General features: G+C 39.1%; 1 protein-coding gene across 1 annotated transcript in view; it reads left to right on the top strand.

Annotated features, from left to right (window-relative positions):
- nova2 (NOVA alternative splicing regulator 2) overlaps positions 1–19,248 on the top strand; it is a 48,167-nt gene that overhangs the window by 14,128 nt on the left and 14,791 nt on the right. Inside the window, exon 3 of the mRNA XM_027147449.2 lies at positions 11,767–11,933. Coding sequence (XP_027003250.1) covers positions 11,767–11,933 — 167 coding nt within the window. The remainder of the gene's footprint in view (positions 1–11,766; positions 11,934–19,248) is intronic.

Below are 19,248 nucleotides of genomic sequence, written 5' to 3'. Positions count from 1 at the left end.
GCTTCATTCTATATGGCTTATGTGGCAGGAGTTACTGAATCATTCACTGTTTCATATATTCTTATGCAATTCTGTCAACTATTTGATCATTTAAATGAATTATAAACAGCTTATGCCATATACAGCTTAAGATATCCAGGTGTGAATATATTACTTTATTTCTTTCACTTTATTTCAATGATTCTTTATCTATCAAAGAAAAACTCCAGTTAGAAAGATTTCATCTTAACATCCATGCTGAAAATCTATGAAAATCTAGGAGATTTGTCTCTGAGTTGACTGACGTGATTGACAGTCCTATAACAACGTGCTGAGGCTGAACCTATATAAGTAGGCTCATCCTGTTGGTGCAGATCTACACAGGGGGGCCCTACTTTAACACGCCTTTCTTTACACGCCTCTCCTTCCCCCACACAAAAGGAGCTTTGTTTGCATCCATACACAGTCGCCTCGGAGACGCGAACTAAAGTGACGTCTCCAGAGGCAAGAGGTCCCCCTCTATCAACATAGTCTGAGAACACCACCACTATCTCTCTCCTGTCCTCTTGTTTCGCTATGGATTCTAGGAGAGATGGCGTGTGGCTGCGTCGCTCAGCTGCAGGATGGATGTGTGATTCCGAAGTCTGGTCACGTAGAGAAGCCCTGTTACTTCGAATCCAATCACAAAGCAGCAGGGCTGCCTCCATTTTGAAGTATGGAAGAGAGTAAAGAACCTACAATGGATGTCTTGCTGTACTGATATTGCAGATATTGATGTTGTGGTTGTGGTCATGTTGTTCCACTTCTGGATGCAGTTCTGGATGGTTTGCTTAAATTGTAAATATTGATATATATATTTATATATTACACATGCACTAATAATAGGTGATATGATATTTTGTACATAAAATATTTTTATATTTTATCCTACACATTTCAAAATATGAGAGCTCATTTTGTAGGACAGATTTTTTTAATTTGGAGAAATTTAAGCACAGTATTGCTTATTCTTTCTCATTGGACACAATAACATACTGTACTTTTACCCACCAAACAAGAGTGACATGAAAGCTTAAGAAACATTGTGGACAATCTGACGAACATGTTTAAACAATAATTAGCATTTATTATTATGTGGCTTGATTATATTGTAAACTGTGATATAGGCTTAAGTTAGGGTATTTTGCACAATATGATTTTTTAAATATTGGTTGAATGCATATAGAATATATTTGCATTCATGTTATTTATTTTATGTTTCTAAATCAGTTGCCCAACATGCCAGACAAGGATTACAGCTTTTTACCAAAAAAGATACCTATTATAGCAGCTTCAGCGTGAAAGCTTTAGGCACAGTGTGACAGGTCATACAACAGTGGCCTTTATGCGGACATTGTTCTTTGAAGGCAGAATAATTACATGACTGCAAGCTTTGATGAAAATCAAATACAACTATGCTAATCAGGCCATCTGCTTGCCAGCCCTTTTTGGCCTCTGCTTGGTTAGATCACTCTGCAATCACAGAATATAGGGGTCTTGAGCGTTCTTCTCTGATTGCAGATTCACTGCAGTGACACTCCTGCTCTTTTGGGGTACTGTAGCAGTCACTGTCATTGCATAATGTGTTTATGAATGTATAATCATTTCATAGCTTGGTTTAGAGCATGTATGCCCAGGCATTCGGCGCTTTAAGTAAGAAAAGCCTCCTACTTCAGTCCAGGACAATGGACAGCTGCATTGTGTCTTGCAGGGGGCCACCTTTCTTTTTAAACCCCATCGTGGTGAGCTGCTACAAAGAGGTGCATTGAGGGCAAGCGGTGGGTTTCTTTTGGAGCAGACCCAACCTCCTAGCATAAGGGACAAAGCTCCCCCTCTGTGCCCCCATAGCTCCGTAAAAGAGAGTGAGATTCGCAGCTGCCTCCTGCTCCTCCTTCTCAACCCCCCTTTATTTCCCTTTAATCCCTACTGAATGACCCCGCAACTCTCCCCCATCTCTCTCTCTCTCTCTCTCTCTCTCTCTCTCTCTCTCTCTCTCTCTCTCTCTCTCTCTCTCTCTCTCTCTCATATAAACACACACACTCTCTCTCTCTCTCCCCCTCTTTCTCTCCCTCTTTCTCTCTCTCTTTCTCTCTGTCTCAATCTTTCTTGTCTCACATGCTCTCTATGCCTTTCTCTTACACACCCATGCAAACCACATACATCCCCCCATATTCTACCTCTAGCCCATCAGTCTCTAATGATTCATTTCTCTTTCAGTCGAGAAAACCGTCAGCTGTCGGAACGTCGCCTTCAACACGCAGGCTGTGCGCTTCACTTAATTGCAACACATCAGCCAATGCTAATTATCTTTGACCCCACAGTAATGCCAATGTCTGTGTTTGTGTATGGCTATGTATAAGTCAGAGAAAGAAATGACTTGCCCTGCTGAAATTTGCTGAAAAATCTCTTTGTTGGATAAAAAAAGCTAGGTATGTTGTAGATTTGGTTTGCTCCTCCAGTGCTGGACTTGAAGGTGGTGTAAGTGTGGCAGCACGAATGGGAAGCACAGCTGTAGTTCATGTCAGGTTTAATGCCTGTTGACATTTGATCTTTTTGTCTTATTAGAGAGAGAGGAGAAAAAACAAGCAAACAGGTTTAAGCATAGGGTGTAATAAGTATGAAGCTTGTATACATGTTTGGGGTTGTCATTTGATGCCTTTAAAGTACTTTTTTATTTGTGAGTGCTTATTTCCTTTAGATGTAATGCAAATATTTGCAGTAGGTTTAAAATGTTTGTTCATACCGAATAACAGCATAGCAACATCACCGCATGTCTTTTGTTCTGGCGAGAGTATATGGTTCTTCCCTTTCAGACGCGTGAAGCTGTAGACACAAAGGAGATAGCTAATTGCTATTTTGCTGATTGCTAATTGCTATTTTCTTACTCAGACTTCACCAGATTCATTCAAATGCCCCCCAAAAACGTCCAGCAAATACAGTGAAACTACGGCTTGTTGAGCAAAACGAGAGCACAAAGGCAAATATATATTAAAATGTGTTTTTTTTTAGTTTAGAATACTCATCTCAACTGCATATTTGCTGCTGTTACTCCTGATTTTGTAGCCGGTGTGCATACGATGAAGCCACACGTGCATCTCCGGCATCACAATCAGAGCTTTCAGCCCTCTTTACCCACAGAGTCACCTCCCTCTCCTACACTGGGCAGGTGCAGCCGGAGAAACTGGCTTTTCAGAAGCGCTTTTGTCACTAAAAGCTACCGTCTTCTTCTGCTGTCTGGTTGCTCAGTGTACTCAATGCCAAATCTCAGGAAAGAGGAGAAAGGCCAAATTTCACTAGTGAAAAGACTCCTACACTCATGCACTGAGTTAGGAAAGGAACACTTCTGTTTAGTCCCTAATGGGGATGCTGCACTTTGTGAGTGGAGTGCTGTAACTCCTGAGCCTGTCACTTCCTGCTGAGGGCCAGGATGATAACGTATGCATTTTTGGCAACTGCTATTAAATAAAACTTCTCTTGACAAGCAGAACTGTTTTTTTCTGTACATTTACCTAGCTCAGCCTGAGGGAGTTTGGTCCAAATGTTAGCTATTGTGCATCTCTGCAGAATACACAGACTTTTCACCCTGATGGCCCCTTCGGCTCTTTGGTGCTGGATAATGACTGCACCTACATCCCAGCTGAGGTCCTGCTACCCAGTAGCACATTGCAGGCACTGTCAAGGCACTGACACAGTGTGCATGCTGTTCATGGAGGAGCTTGGTCCTTATGCATGCAATTCGGCACTATTGCATGCTCGATATTCACTCTGACAGCTGGACAGTGTAAGCAGGACAGAGCCTGGGTTTCTGGTCATGCTTGCTTGGCTCCACAACCTCATTGCCTCACTGAAATTCCAGCTGTACAAAATAAGGAACAGATTGTGTGTATGATGTAAAACAGAAAGCATTCTCCAGTCACCATGGATAAGGTCACTGTTAAAGGAAAAGTTGGAGAGAGTAATGTAGGTCACAAAAATGAGCAACCTCAAGAAACAGGCAAATATATGCCACAACGATCTCAGTCCCCTTGGTCTAAGGACCACATCTGTTGGTTTTAGGACTGAGAGTGAACTGGCCCGAGAGAAGAATACAGAGGTGGACCACATGGCGCAGGGGCTTTGCTGATGAAAACTGTAAATGGAAACCTGGCTATGGGTTAGTGGTGCTGGAAGGTTGTGATAAAAAGCCAAAACTCTGTATTGGCTCACTCCACTAGTCTGGCTGCAAGTCCGGATCCAAGATGGAGAGAGAAAATGAAATGCTGGACTCACAACGAGGAGAGTGGCTCCAATATTTTGCCTGCTTTGGAGGCAAAGAAGCTCATGCCAATGATCAAGTCTGGCTGTCACCCAGACAGGCAGTGTTTAGACAACTTTGACAGACTGCGGTTGAGGAGGGACAGGTGTGTGTTGGGTTCAGTGCACTTGTGTGGAACCCAAAACCACCAGTGGGAAATGCACTCAACAAGCTGAGGACAGTGAGGGAAAAGCATCAAGATCCAGCAATAGTGCTACTTCCCCAACCACCTACCCCTTCTATACTTTCACTGCAGAGTCTGATCATGTACACAAGCAGAAACATTAGCCCTGTACACACTCACAAAAGTCTCACAATCACAAACTCACAAATCAGTGCTTGGAGTTACATCCATCCATTACCATCGCAACACATGCAAAGATTTCCCCCCTTTCTACCATCTATATGATCAGCAAATGCATGGATCATCCCATTACTTTGAAAGAAAATCTTATAACATGTATTATGTTTGCAGTGTAGCAGTTTTTATAAGCAATTAGCAACAGCATAATTCTTAAGAAAAGGAGACCCAAAATGGGGCACAATGGTGTATTTCCTATTTAATTGTATACTATGAAGAAACAAGCAATGCAGATTACCAGATGTTCTTTAATAAGCTTATTTTTGAAACTGAAATTTTCTTACTTCTATTTGGCTCTCTAAAAATTCAATATCATTAGAAGGTATTTAATGGAATCTCTCTCTCTCTCTCTCTCTCTCTCTCTCTCTCTCTCTCTCTCTCTCTCTCTCTCTCTCTCTCTCTCTCTCTCTCTCTGATCACATACTAATTATTAATTACCTCTACAAATTGGGAAGCCTAATTATGAGTATTGGCTTTTTGGAACAATTTTGAATACACAGCCAGTTGCAGAAATCCCAACAGAGGAAACGCAAGATGGCGTTAATATAGCAGGTGAATAGAAATGTTTGTGTTTTTTGTAGTAGACACCAAATACTGCAGCAATTTTCATTGTTTCTAAAAAGGTATAAGATTGTTGAGTTGAGTTGTTTGTGAGGACACCTGTGTAGGAAACAGTGATGTGTTTTTACAGATTGGTCCAGGCTAAAGTAGACAAGTGCAGAGTGTGATCTGTGTTAGCAGGGATCTAAAGGCCCTGGAGGAGGAGCCCAGCTGTGGAGACAGGCAGTGTGAAAAGAGAGTCTCAGCATGTTCCTTCCTTCGCCCTGCACACACACACACACACACACACACACACACACACACACACACACACACACACACACACACACACACACATGCTTTTCTGTCACTCCACAACTTGGGCAGACTGCTTTATTATTCATGCAGAGCAGGGAGGGATCTTAATTAGGTCGCCTGAGCGCCCCCGTGGATTACGATGGGGTACTGGAGTACAGTGAAATAGGGAATGGCTCCTCCCCCTTCTGTTCCTCAGCTTAATGCTGGACAGAACATCAGTCACTGTCGGAATCAGCTGTGCTGACCGAGAATTCAAACCAGCTGCATTTATCATACAGGCTTTCAGAGAACTCAAACAGGCTCAGGGATGTGAGTTTGTGTCCATAAAACAACCATGTAAGTTTATGTGTTTATACATTACCTCATTCTCAGTGCACAATACTCAGATAAGCCTTCAGTTGTAGTGCTAAGAAAATACACTGCACATTTAATTAGTTGTGGTATGTAAATGTAAACGGGCAAGTAACATAATACTGTCTAACAAGCAGAGAACACTAAAGCATTTATAATCCATATAATCCTCCAAGACTATTGTAAAGGTTAAATTTATATCTATATAAAAATAAATAAATAAATAAATAAATAAATAAATAATAACAATTATTATTATTATTAGTAGTAGTAGTAGTAGTAGTATTCACTTTCCATTACAATCATGAAGCCATAAATCAATGACATAAATAAATCCATCAAATTTATTTATTATCTCATAGTGGTGTTCAGGTCTCCTACTAGATTACATGTAGAGTTCTTTGAACAGCCTTTGCAGTATCTAATAGCAATGTTTAACAAACGATGTATTACATACATTGGATAATGCTGCATTGTGAAATGCAATACTCAACTCATATTCAAGCATACTGAAGCACTCTCTGTTAAATGTTCTCTAAAGCTGTTTTGAAGAAAATTATAGCCCTTTCTTCTTACTGTAATAACAAGTGATCCAGCATTTTATTGTTATTTCCTTACGTCCTTAAGTGTGCCATTCCATAAACAAACACTGAATTTGTCCAATCTTCTTACTGGGTACTGAGCACAGATATTTGTCTACACTCACCAGTTGGGAAAAACACAACAGTACAGCATGTGCAATGCTATCAGATATCTTCAGTAATGTCTGATAACATAGCAACAACATAATGTTACTACTACTGTTAGTTTTTACTACTAACACTATAGTTACATGGGAAATAATACATTTTTTTAATATGATAGAAGTGGCTACATGACAATACATCTCCAAAAGCATTATGTAAGTATGCAAATCAAAGTTGCAATTTAAGAACATTTTCTAAACATTTCTATTATACAAATTTAAATAACAAAAAATGTAAAAATAATTTCATTAATCGAGGCATTATCTTGTACAGTATATGGCAAAATTCTTTTGATGACATGAAACAGTACATCAATATTACATAAGAGAAATATAGTGCAGATTTATTTACAGTCGGCAAAGCCACGTGTGCAGTCCCTATTATCACCGCCTCACAACCTGCAGAGAATTAATGACTTAACCAAGGTACAGCTATTTTTTTATTTACAACCATGCTATGTCCTACAGCACTGGCTGGCTGTAAAGTGCGTAAAAGACACCTACTCCCGAGTGAAAAAAAGAGAGAAACTCTTGACTGACACTAACCATAGCTGGAGACAGACTTCCTTGACTCCCTCCTTAAATCTGCAGAGCACTCCCATCTGGTCTCGGCACTATGCGTTTAAGTCACTTCCTCATCAATGAGTCACCTAAACACTCAAATTTAGCAAATTTACACAGATACACTGAGGGGAAATGTCCTTCACGTGTTTGCTCACAGTCAGATCTGATTTATATTACATGGATGTTATTCTGAGTGCCATGTATAGACCGGGCTTGGAACAGGATAACCTGCCAAGCAATGGAGAGTGTGTAAGGCAGCAGAAAGAAGAACTGAAACTGCTTCCCTTTATTTATATATATATATATCTTCTAAGCATTGCACTTTTTTACATTTCTTTTGTATTTTATGTTGCACTTTTCCTTGCATTCCTCTTTCCTCCTGGCCATGCTCTGTGCTCTGGCTATCATCAAATCTCCCAGCATAGTGTGAAAGGTTTTGGATAAATGAAAAAAAGAGCATGCTTAAGAGTAAAGATGAAGGTAGTTATGATTCTCCAGCTGTTTCTTACTGTGGGCCTCATGTCGACATTGGGTGTGGTGGGGTGGGATGTGGGGGGTTAGCTGCGGGTGAAATGATGTGTGTGTGTGAGGGGGGGGGTGTTCATGATTAGGTTAAACTGAAGAGAGAAGTCATGTGGAGTTAGGGACATGAAACCCTCAATAAAGATGACATCACTGTAAAGGAATTCACCCTTTCTTCCAAGGCTTTTGTTATTCTTCTGAGACTTTCTTATCCTTCCTGCACTGTTTTCCCTGTCTGCTGCATGGGGCAAGAAAAGCTGTGCTGCACAAACAAACATGAGAACAAAGTACAGGTCACAAAATCTTTCTTTCCTCTCTCCTAAATCAAAGTCTGCAGTTCAGACTGTTCAGCTGAGGCAGCATTTGTATTCACAGGGGAGCACAAAAGTAAACTGACAAATCAACTGCATGGCCAGTTTCAAAGATATAAAGTGATTTGTGTGGAAACATCTTTAACATAATGACATAAGCACATGCAATGCTGCCTTGCTGTCACTGCCTTGCATGCTGCCTCTCTACTTTGAATAATAACACATTACATCATCTGCAGCTGCCCCACAATATTTTCAGGGGGTCTGCCAGTTGCCGTGGTGATGGAGCTATGTCATAGGGCCTGCAATGTCCCCCCTTCCAATCAACCTCACTGCATCACACTTTTACATCCCTCCCTTTTGAATGGCTATTGCTTACTGGACCCATCTGGTTGGTGACTACATTCAACTGGCTTGTGTTGGTTAGACAGGAACATACAAGCGGAAGGGTGATCGCTGCTCCTTCCATTTCATAGAACTGCACACTTTCTCTCATTTGCTCATGAATGATTCGAATGTAAAGCCAAGGAACATCTGCAAACTGGTCTAAGGGCAGGGTCCTATGCTCTACAGCCCCTTTGGGCTTCAGTTAGAAGACTCTGAAGGCGTTTATCAAGTAAGAGCCAAAATGTGCTCAGATATGAGGGTTTGGTGTGGAGACTGTTTCCTGGAAACAACGTTCATATCATCTGAGACCGACAGCTCTTCCTTTGGTTCCAACAGTTGCTCTCATCCGTTAAGCTGCAGTGTAATTGGTTATTGAGTTTTCTGAGGTTATATCTGTGGTTTCAGTGACCTGTCAATCCATTGATTGATCCATCTTCCTGCCTCCTCCAATGAATTTGGATGTGTAGTGATCAGCACTTTTTGAATGACAGTTGTTTCCACTCTCCAAGGACATACTTTTAGGAGCACAATGTGCAAAGGAGATCCTGGAGTTAGATACAGAACTAGAGTCACTGCTGGAATTTATCATATCATAAAATCTCATCTCATCTCATCTAGCAGTACTGAAATGATTCTGGACTGTCACATTTCCATTTGAATATTCTAAGAGTCCTAGCATGTTGCATGAATAGTACCTTGTAAGGTATAGTAAGTAATTCTTTAGAAATTTAGCTGATCTAAGATGATAGCTGACAGATGAGGGGAATCTAATTTGCCGCATCTATGGCAAAATCTTACTGCCAATTTAAAGCTCAGAGACACCTTCATATCATGACGGGATTGAAATTGGTGGTCCACATCAATTGCCCATTTACCCCTTCCATTTACAGAGACCAGTGTTTTTCACCCGTGGTGATATTTTATAGGTAGATATCTGAATTAGGTAGATATTACAGTAATTTATGTATTAACTTGTCACTCACTGACTAAATAGAGGAGATAAATATCCAATTTCATAAAAGCCTGTGTGCTGAATCTCAGTCCTCTAAGATGCATCTTATTTTTTCAAGAACACTTCAGAATTGTGATTCATTATAATGAATATTCAGTTATTCCAACAATATTTGTACTAAAATGTAAAAAAAATTTTCACTAAAATTTTTCAGTAGCAGTACTAGTGAAGTGAAGCTCAAAATAGCCACCGCAAGGGAGGAATGTATGACTCACTCAATTAACAATTCCAAAAAAACAATTTACCATACAGCCACAGTGGCATTCCCTAGCTGACTGTATAAAACTAATAAACTGGACAATACCCTTTCTAGGCCTTTCTTCATACTCTTCCTGAAGCAAATGATATTTCCTTATGGGAGATTGCACACATGCTAATGTATATCAGATGAGGTTGTAGATAAATATATTGGACTGTCTTTGCTCCTGGAAGGTACATCTCGCTGAAAGAAGGGCACAAATCTGAGCCAAAAGTCCACACTGTCACCCACAGGACTTGTATGTGTGTTCAAATTTTACAGCTGAGGTCCATCTGGATGGCTCTTGCATACTGTCCAGAACACATTACTGATGGTTTTGCACTCTGTGAATAACTGTAGAGACAGGTTTTTAAAGTTCCCAAAATGCATAGTGCATGCTGTGGAAAATAAATCTAATCTTTGCCTTCTGTGTAAAGACAGAGGATACCCACTGACCTTCTCATGCCCTTCAGTGCCATCTAACACAATTAGCCAATCTGCCAAGTCCCTTTATATCAGGCTGTCAACACACTAACAATAAACAGATTATTAAGAATAGCTACTGTACAACAGCACATTTATGTTTACGTTTAACAAAGAAGTTTGGCTCTGATGTGACAATGGTCTTTGGCTTCTTCTGCATTGGTTTCTCTTTACAGCATACCCTTTCTCAACTTGCTACCAAAACAATGGTGATCTCTGCTTCAATAATCTGCCTTACTGATTGGTCCGTCCCAGATTACTCTTGGGCCACCAGCTGTCAGAAGCTTAGCAAAGCTTTTTTTGTTTTGTTTTGTTTTTTATTTATTTTTGACATTTTTTAATGAACATGAGCCATGCATGTGATGTTCCTTCAGTTAGGTTTATTTATAGTAGAGCACCATGCAGCAAGGTGGGACCCGACCCAAACACATTCACTGCAGAAAAACAATGGCAGGCGAGAGGAAGTCGGAAGCCCTTACTGCATACTGCTGATAAGGGCCCATTTGCATCCCACCCTCCCTGGCCTAGAGAGTTTCTGGCTGAGGATTAGTTTATAGGCTTTTGTCCCTCACTCTAATTCTCTCTCTCTCTCAAGATATCATACACACTCTTGTCTTTGGTGTTTATTGTTGTGTTTTTGGAAACTCAAGCCTACATTCTTGGCTGCTTTTGAAGCATGGGTGACACTTCATTATCCTCTCATGTACACACTTTATTTTGAAATGCAACCAGAGGACTGGGGTTTTCACTGATACAGTGGTGAATGTATGCATTTTAGTATAGAGTATAGACTGTATATAAAATGTACAGACATTGATATTTGCATCCCAATAGCGGCACACTCCTGCCGCCCATTAAAACCATGTTGAGAGCTGATATCACACCAGAATTAATTAAGTATGGAAACTTGGTCATCTATCTAATGGAGGACCATCTGTGACTGCCTAAAATAGTAGGGCTGTTATTGCAGCTGCTTTCAAAAGTCTGGTGTGCATGTACACAGTTTCATAGTATGTACATGTGCACATGTCTTAACTCTAGAGCTTTAGTCACTAACAGGGAGCTATCAATCTTATTTAATTGTGTGCAAATTCTGCACAGTGTCAGTCAGAAGATTTCAAAGAGACCTAATTGATAACATGTCCAGCACTGGATATGAGAGTAATATGGGAAAACCCTTGAAGGCTAAGCTTAAGTAGAATTCTCTGCTGAGGTTGATTGTGAAAACTTGTAGGTAATTAGAAATATGCTACTTTTGTCAATGTGACTACAACTCCAATAGTCATTAAGAACATGAACAAGAACATGCTGAACACCAGTTAATCACTGCCATTTGGAAAATATTGTGGTTATTGAAGCCTAAAAGGCTTTCTGAATAATAATTCATGGCAGGATACATTTTATTGCAGTGTAATAACACTGGATGAATTGTCAAACTTTGCAATTGGAAAACTGAACGTTTCAGGGTCATTGTGTATGTTCCATGGAAACTCATGACTATCTTTTTATTCAGATCATTACATAAGGTTCATCTTGTCAATTTGCTGTGATCTTAGGATCTGTGTCATCACTTGGCCTAATTAAAAATGAATCTTGCTTCCCTGTTTCTCTTTCTTTGGTAGGAACGACTGAGCGAGTGTGTTTGATACAGGGCACTGTGGAGGCTCTTAACAGTGTCCATGATTTCATAGCTGAAAAGGTCCGGGAGATGCCTCAGAGTGCAGCCAAAACAGAGCCAGTCAGCATACTTCAGCCACAGACCACGGTCAACCCAGACCGCATCAAACAGGTGAGACCTTGCATCCTCAGGTCATGCTCCTTGCCTGCCACATTGACACTTCCTCTTCCTGTTTCCTTCACATCTCAGGACAGCTCAGGATGAATAGTGCCAGGATATAATCTGAAGCATCTAACTATGATGCAGTGTGTTATCCTGAGTACAACTTCATTGTGCTCGTATACTGAGAGTCAGTGGTGCAGTTCAGGGCAGAATTCAGATTTATTTAATTCAGAAGTGCTAAGAGGGATGCAAATGTCCAAATGACCTTAGGCCTTCTAACATCTGCTAATAAAGTCAAAATCTTGTTAACACGTGAAAGAAACTCAGGAGCAAACATTATCTCACATTGTAAAGCTTGATGGCCTTGGTTATAAAATGAACCAGTCAGTTTGGCATTTTGGATTGCGTACAAATGCACAAAGATTGTGATCACATGGCTTAATTATACACATCATTGATTGTGTTCCAGCTCTCTCTTTAAGCAATTATTACCACTTGTCAACTTCACGATTATGCACTATCGATTCTATAGACCACTGTATTGTTTTTACCATTGATTGCACTTGCTTATTTCTCATTCTCTTAATTTAACCGACCTCAGGCAAAGGAGTGTGATAAGTCACTATTTATGCATAATTGAAAACAATGATATGTCTATTCCTGCGACCGTAATTCTCTCCTCAGCGCGTCGCTAATGCCACTGTGTTCTTTATACTTGTGTTACTTGTTCTCTGCAGAGCCATAACCTCGATTCATGGGTGAAAAGGGAGGGAAGGGGGGTGGTGAAAGTAGGCTGTCTGTTTCTGCGTAGTTGTCGTTCTATTTATTAATGCACATAATTCTAAGAGTTATCAGACAAGCAACACACCTCTGCACTGGTGTGATGGCAACTCTGCTGTCTCTTCATTTCCTCACACAGCTATGCAGCAGCCATAAGAGAGCACACTGTGACTGATTTGTATGTACACTCTGTTTTACAGCTTCAAAATAACCATGCACCTCTTTGCACAATGTTGCTACCATTGATTCATATCATTAAGTAAACGATCAAGTGTGTGTTATTATCTGATAAATAATACTGAGCACATTTGCGAACTGGTGTCTTAGTATAATCTGCCAGACGGCAATGGATGGACCAACAACAATAACACTATTTGATTCAGTTCCTGTGTTACGTTTTTTCTGCACATATTGTCAGAAGCGCGGCTGTCGTGGCATGTGTCTCATTACTGTGGGCCCCAGGGGGCACACTGACCGAGGGATGTAAGATAAGATGTGAAGCCATGTTAAACAACAGCTGCCAGCCTCCTGAAAGGATAGACAGCCACTAATCTTGCAGCCAAATGGTGATAGGGCATAAGGACAGCTAACACCAAACTTCACCTAAAGTCAGTATTGTGACAGGAACGCCTCCTCGTGCCAACATAACAGCATGCACAGTATGGATTTCATATGACATGATGGATCCTGATATTTTAGAAATTCTAAATCATAATGATGATCTTAATCTGATGATCATCAAAAACATACTAAAAGGTTACTGTTGTATATAAGACACAGCTCAATGTCAGTATTCTTCTATTCAATATAGTATGTTAAACAAGTTATTTTAAACCTTTTAGAATGTACACAATGCTAAACATTACTATTAAAAACAGCATAGGAGCTTTGCTACAAATGTTCTTTAAAATAAAATATGATATAAGAGTATACTTCATAAAGATGTTTAGAAATACTTTACTAATTGTTCAGCCTACTAGCTAATTGTTAGCCAGAAATTAAACAAGGTAGCCAAGGTAGTTCTCACAGGCTTTCACATTATTTCATTATTTGATATTTTATATAACTAAATCTGTCAAAATAAACGAAAGCCTGTTAAAATACACAATTTGACATTATCCAAGTTAGCAGGGCTGCTACATAACTGCTTCTGAAGTACCTCATGTTTCTCTCAGGTAAAAACAAGTTAGTTCTGATTGTGAGTTACTTTTTCTGATTGTGAAGTGATTTTAAGGAAATCAAATAGGCAACATTTTTAATCTTTGCAGATTTTATATCCAGCCCAGTTTTCTACTCCCGTGTTTGGTCTGCCATTTACTCTCACTCGACAGAGTTTCCTCTGACCTCTTCCTTACTAAGGCAACACCTGCTTCCCACATCCTATTGTTGCCTGCTCCCTACAGGAAGTGGCCTATAAATGTGCAGGAAGTCTCCATGACTCTAAGATGGTTCTGATTGCACTCCCTGGAGGTGCACTTGGGGAAAATAGTTATTTTTGTCTGCCAAGACAGGAAAATAGACTCTGTTAGTTTTAAGTAATGCAACATTATTTAATTGGGTGTGCTCAAAGATGTATGTTGTGATTAAAAAGTTTGTGATTTTATTTTAATAAGGAGGTATTATACTGTTATATTGTCTTATGGCATCTAATCAGACAGCAGTAGAAAGAAAAATCAGAAAATATATTTGGATTTGTATCTAAATTTGAAATATTAAAAAAAATCTAGTGCTGGTAACAAGAACAGCCTAGTATGGTAATGTTATTTATCAGAAATATACATATTCCCTACTGTATTAATGTCTCTTCATTGAATTGATGATGACAGTTGGGGATTGACTTCATTGGTGTTGCTATTTGCCACATAAACCACCAGTTCCCTCTAGATTCCAACAAACACTAGCCTATTTAATTATCCTGCAGCTTGAATCTAATCAGAGTTCTCATTGGAGCGAACACACACACATAAACGCGCAAACATAAAATACGGCAGTGTGCTACACTCGCCCGCTAAATTAAAAGCGACATCAGGGAAATTGCTAAAAGATTGGAAGTAGAAGAAAAAAACTACTTGTGTCTGACACTATCTGCCCATCCGTTTCCCTGTCTGGTCTCAGGGGAAGTGGGGTGGGTAGGCGTGGGGAAGTGGGGTTGTTGGTCTGCGGCTGAAGGTAGCCAGGAATAATTTATGCCATTTTTAACCTTCAAATCCATCAATCCACTGCAAAAAAGGTCACTCTCTTTTTGTGTTGAGTATTGATCCAATTTGGAGAGCAGCCAGTGCAGAGGGGAAGGCTTACACAACACTAGTTGTCTGACAAGGAAGTGCATCCTCTAAATGCTGGGCTCAGATCTCTTCTTGGAGCAAAGAATTACAAGTTGGCTGTCAGAGTCTGTGTATGTGTGTGTTTGTGTGTGTTTGTGTGTGTGTGTGTGTGTGTGTGTGTGTGCGTGCGTGTGCGTGTGTGTGTGTCTGTGGAGTCAGAGATGTAGGTCGTTTTGGGGAAAGAGTTAGCGTTGCATTTGTAGGAAGTGCTCAAGTGGCTCTGATTGACGCTGCTGTCAGCCTGATTATTTTATGCATGTTTCAACTAACAGCATTTTACTCTATAGCAAAACAGTTTATACAAAAATATAATACATTTATATTCTAATACTAAAAACTGAATATTCAAAGATTTTATATTATTACATTATTTCTATAGTTTTATATATACATTTATTTGTAATTCAGTATGTACTGTATTTCAATAATAATAATAATAATAATAATAATAATAATAATAATACTTGTTTATTATTTGCTATTTATTTATTTATTTATTTTTTATTTTACACTAAAGAAAACTGGAATAACAAAACAGATATTCCTACTGTCTGTACTACCTCTGTTTTGTTCTGAACTAAATATTACACATTGCAGAAACATTGCTGATAATTGTTTTTAAATATAAAAATCTTTTAATGATGTTAATTGTGGGCCACATTGTCTATGTAGACATTAGAAGATGACAGACATTAGCAACTGTGATACAGCAGTGCTTAGGAATCTGCATGTCTCATTAATCAGTATCAGAGTTATACTCTATGTCTCATCACACCTTCTGATCATCTCTAACCTCTGGGGAGTTAAGCTGTGGAATTCATTTTAGCTGTCTAAAATGCTCGAAAAATTAATAATAAATCAAACTCATAAAATATACATGTATAAAGAATGCCTTTATGCCATGTTTTAGATGTAGATGTCGTGTAGATGCAGGGAATTGGTCATCTGATAACTTTGCTAACACCAGCTTATAATTCTGGAGCTTGTTCAGTAATCTGACATTTTAGTAGCACATGCGGCACCAATTAAAAGTTTGAAACACATGACCAAACAGAAATACATTTAAATTTACATTTACATTTATGACGTTTGGATGCCCTTAGCCACAGTGACTTACAGAAGTGCATCAAAGTCTCTATCAGTAAATACATTCTGGTACTGGTTCACTAGGTTATGGACTAATAATATAATTTATTCATTTATGTCTAAAATGTCTGTTGCTAGGTAATATGTCAAGAAAAACACGCAAATTGCTGTGTTTTTTCTATTTATTTTTTTACATAAGTGTTAATGTAATTAAGTGTTAAGTGGTATTTTAAGTGTTATTGTAAGTACTTTAGGAATAAGAAGGTCATTAGACACTGTTTAAAGAATGCCATTGATTGAATGTGCGGTCATTTTGGGGAAGTTCATTCTCCATGGACAAGGTGACAGAACATAGAACAGTCATGATGCATGCTGCCTTGAATATGTATAGATATAAATTTACTTTTATATTTACACACTAAAGAGTTTTCCATTTAGGAGAACATAAGCGGAAACTGTCGCAAAAGCCAGTTGAGAATAGCAGATGTATGCAAAGCTTTATTAATGATTCTTAAGAACTTAAAATTAGATTTAGATCAAATTTGATATTTCATATTAACAACAGACAGTAGTTGTGACTGACTGGTATTGTTTTACCAATCCAAACTTTAGATGTCTTTGGTTTGTCTGATTTCAAGCTCTGATTACACATTAGTTTGTTAGATTTCTATTAATATTCTATCTCTGTTAAATATAGTAAGATCTGTGCACTAGCCCTTCTATATTCAATTCTTTTCACTTCTTTTATTATATCTTTCTAAGAATATAAAAAGAATGAGTCATTCATTTAACAAATTATCATGCCATGGATAAAAAGAAATTATTATTTATTAAATCAGACTCTCTGTTGGTATCTGTTGGCTGTGATATTACACTCACTTCACTTGAAACAGACTTAAAAAGATCACAGTCAGTAAACAATTAACATTTTTTCATATATAGTCAGACACTAAGGATAAGTCCCAAGCGGTTCCTAATTGGAAGTCTAGTGCTTGTTTCTACACAATTTACATACTGTATACTCTTAAAGGGAGTAGGGAGGCATTTTAGATTTCTGCAGAGAAAGAAAATCCCTGTTTTGTCAAAGTAAACACAAGCATTCCAAGAGTTAATCAAGTTCTAAGGTTTAATCAATAGAGGCTGCAGCATTTACAAATTTTTGTTTTAACCGAACACGCATCCACAATACGCAGCACTGCATCCTTACTGAAAGCTTAATCATGTCTGGGGTTCTTTAGCAAGTTTCAATGGGATTCTGTAATAATATACAGCAAGAGAGATAGAGGGAGTGAGAGAGAGAAAATTTATAAAATAGCTTTAGTCACGTATAGGTTCTGCACAGAATGTTGAAGGCCAGGAATACACTGTGATAATCCCAGCGATTTAATATTGCAATATTGTTTTTAGATCATACTGCCCACCCCTAGACAACACTATGTGAGCCATTGTGGGCGTGGCAGCAGGTGGATTTGCTCTTGATTTGGAGTTATTATAGGCCAAACTATTTTTGGACCCTTGTTGACTTAGAGTGCTTCTGGGGGTCATTATATGTACGACATGACCGTGTGTGAAAGAGATATTCTGGTTTAAGAGTCATTGTACACTGATACATTCCACAACACACAATTGAATAATGCAGGGTAATCAGTAGACTAAGCGAGTCCTAATCACGTTCTGTTAATGTGGAATATTTACGGTCTAATAATTTTGCCCCTCTGTTCTTCTTCACTTGTCTTCACTTGTGGCATTTAAACAGAGGTTGATGTAAAATGAAAGAAAGGTTAAGCAAAAAGCTTAGTGTGACAAAGGGAGGGATGGAAATGACAGGCGGGAATAATCCTCCAGCCTACAGCAAACTCATCACTTCATTCTGAATAAAAAATGACAACAAATGTCAGCATCTATTTGCATCTTTTTGACCCAAAAACATGAGGACTGCGAACATGCTTCTGGACCCTCAATGGAGACTCTGGAGGTGAGATAAAGGACAAGGTGTTATTTTTAACCAGCTGCTAGATATGTTGTGCTTTTTTCTGCGTTAATGCCAGTGGTCAGGGCACACAGATGCAGCAGAGGGATGGACGATTAAGCCTGGGATCAGGAGACAGGCGATTATCCTAGAGTCAAGCGCTTAAGACTTCAAAGTGCAAGCAGCTTCGGTGGTGGAGTCACACATCACTCTAGGGTACAGAGACAGGCAGTGTGTGCGTGGTGGAGAGGAACAGTTGCTGTTTTCCTTGGAGAGTTGGGCAGGGCCCTGAAAGACCCTATGGCATTGACCAAATCCTCCATCTCACTGTGTGTTTCAGAGAGAGCACAGAGAGAGATCCGGGTTTAGTCATGATGCTATTAGAAAATGGATGCATATTTAGGTCTCGTGTTTACTTACAGTGGTGTGAAGTGTTTTCAGAGAGTTTGTACACTGTGTCAACGTGGCCTGTTGGAGAGCGTCTTTAGATGTGCGATTGCACAGGCTCAGGGGGTCTCATTTGCAGCTTCAGCAAAAGCTCAGCAAAAATAAGGCTTTTCCTTTGTTGAATTTGTGCTGGGCTTAGGCTCTGCTCTCATTTTATTTATTTTGTGCGGCAGAAATGTAGCAAAAAAAAAATGCTTTGAAACGGCAGTTGTAAATGCACAGATCCTTTATGACTGCTCTGCATTTTATTACCCATTACCCACAACCCCCAGCAAACTCCACACATGCTCACGGATCATCAAAGGTTAGCGATTCCATATGGATGAAGGTCTAGAAGGAGACCTTGATCATTTTCATACATACATGCTCTCTTTTTGTCTGAAATGTTTTTGTATCCCTGTTTCTCTCTTATGCTGTCTGTTTCTTATCCTTTCGCTGATTTTTTTTTGTGGTATAACAGGAGGGTCTGGAGATTTTCCTCCCACCTTTTGTGCTCGAATCCCATTTCCTCCCATTGTGCTCGAATGCTTTTAGTGAGCCAAGCTTTTTGTCAGATGAAATGTTATTTTAAAAAAACTGTAATAGTGGATTTTGAAAGATCATGATATAATATTAACATAAATTATAAGTATGCTTTTACTGAAATACCACAAGTATTATGATATCTTTTTTGAAAAACATCTTGAAAGCATTTTCTACAATTACTTAATTGGTAAGC

This window comes from Tachysurus fulvidraco, chromosome 11 (genome assembly GCF_022655615.1).
Source record: "Tachysurus fulvidraco isolate hzauxx_2018 chromosome 11, HZAU_PFXX_2.0, whole genome shotgun sequence".
In the NCBI taxonomy this organism is placed as follows: Eukaryota; Metazoa; Chordata; class Actinopteri; order Siluriformes; family Bagridae; genus Tachysurus; species Tachysurus fulvidraco.
This window is presented reverse-complemented; position numbering and strand designations above follow the sequence as displayed.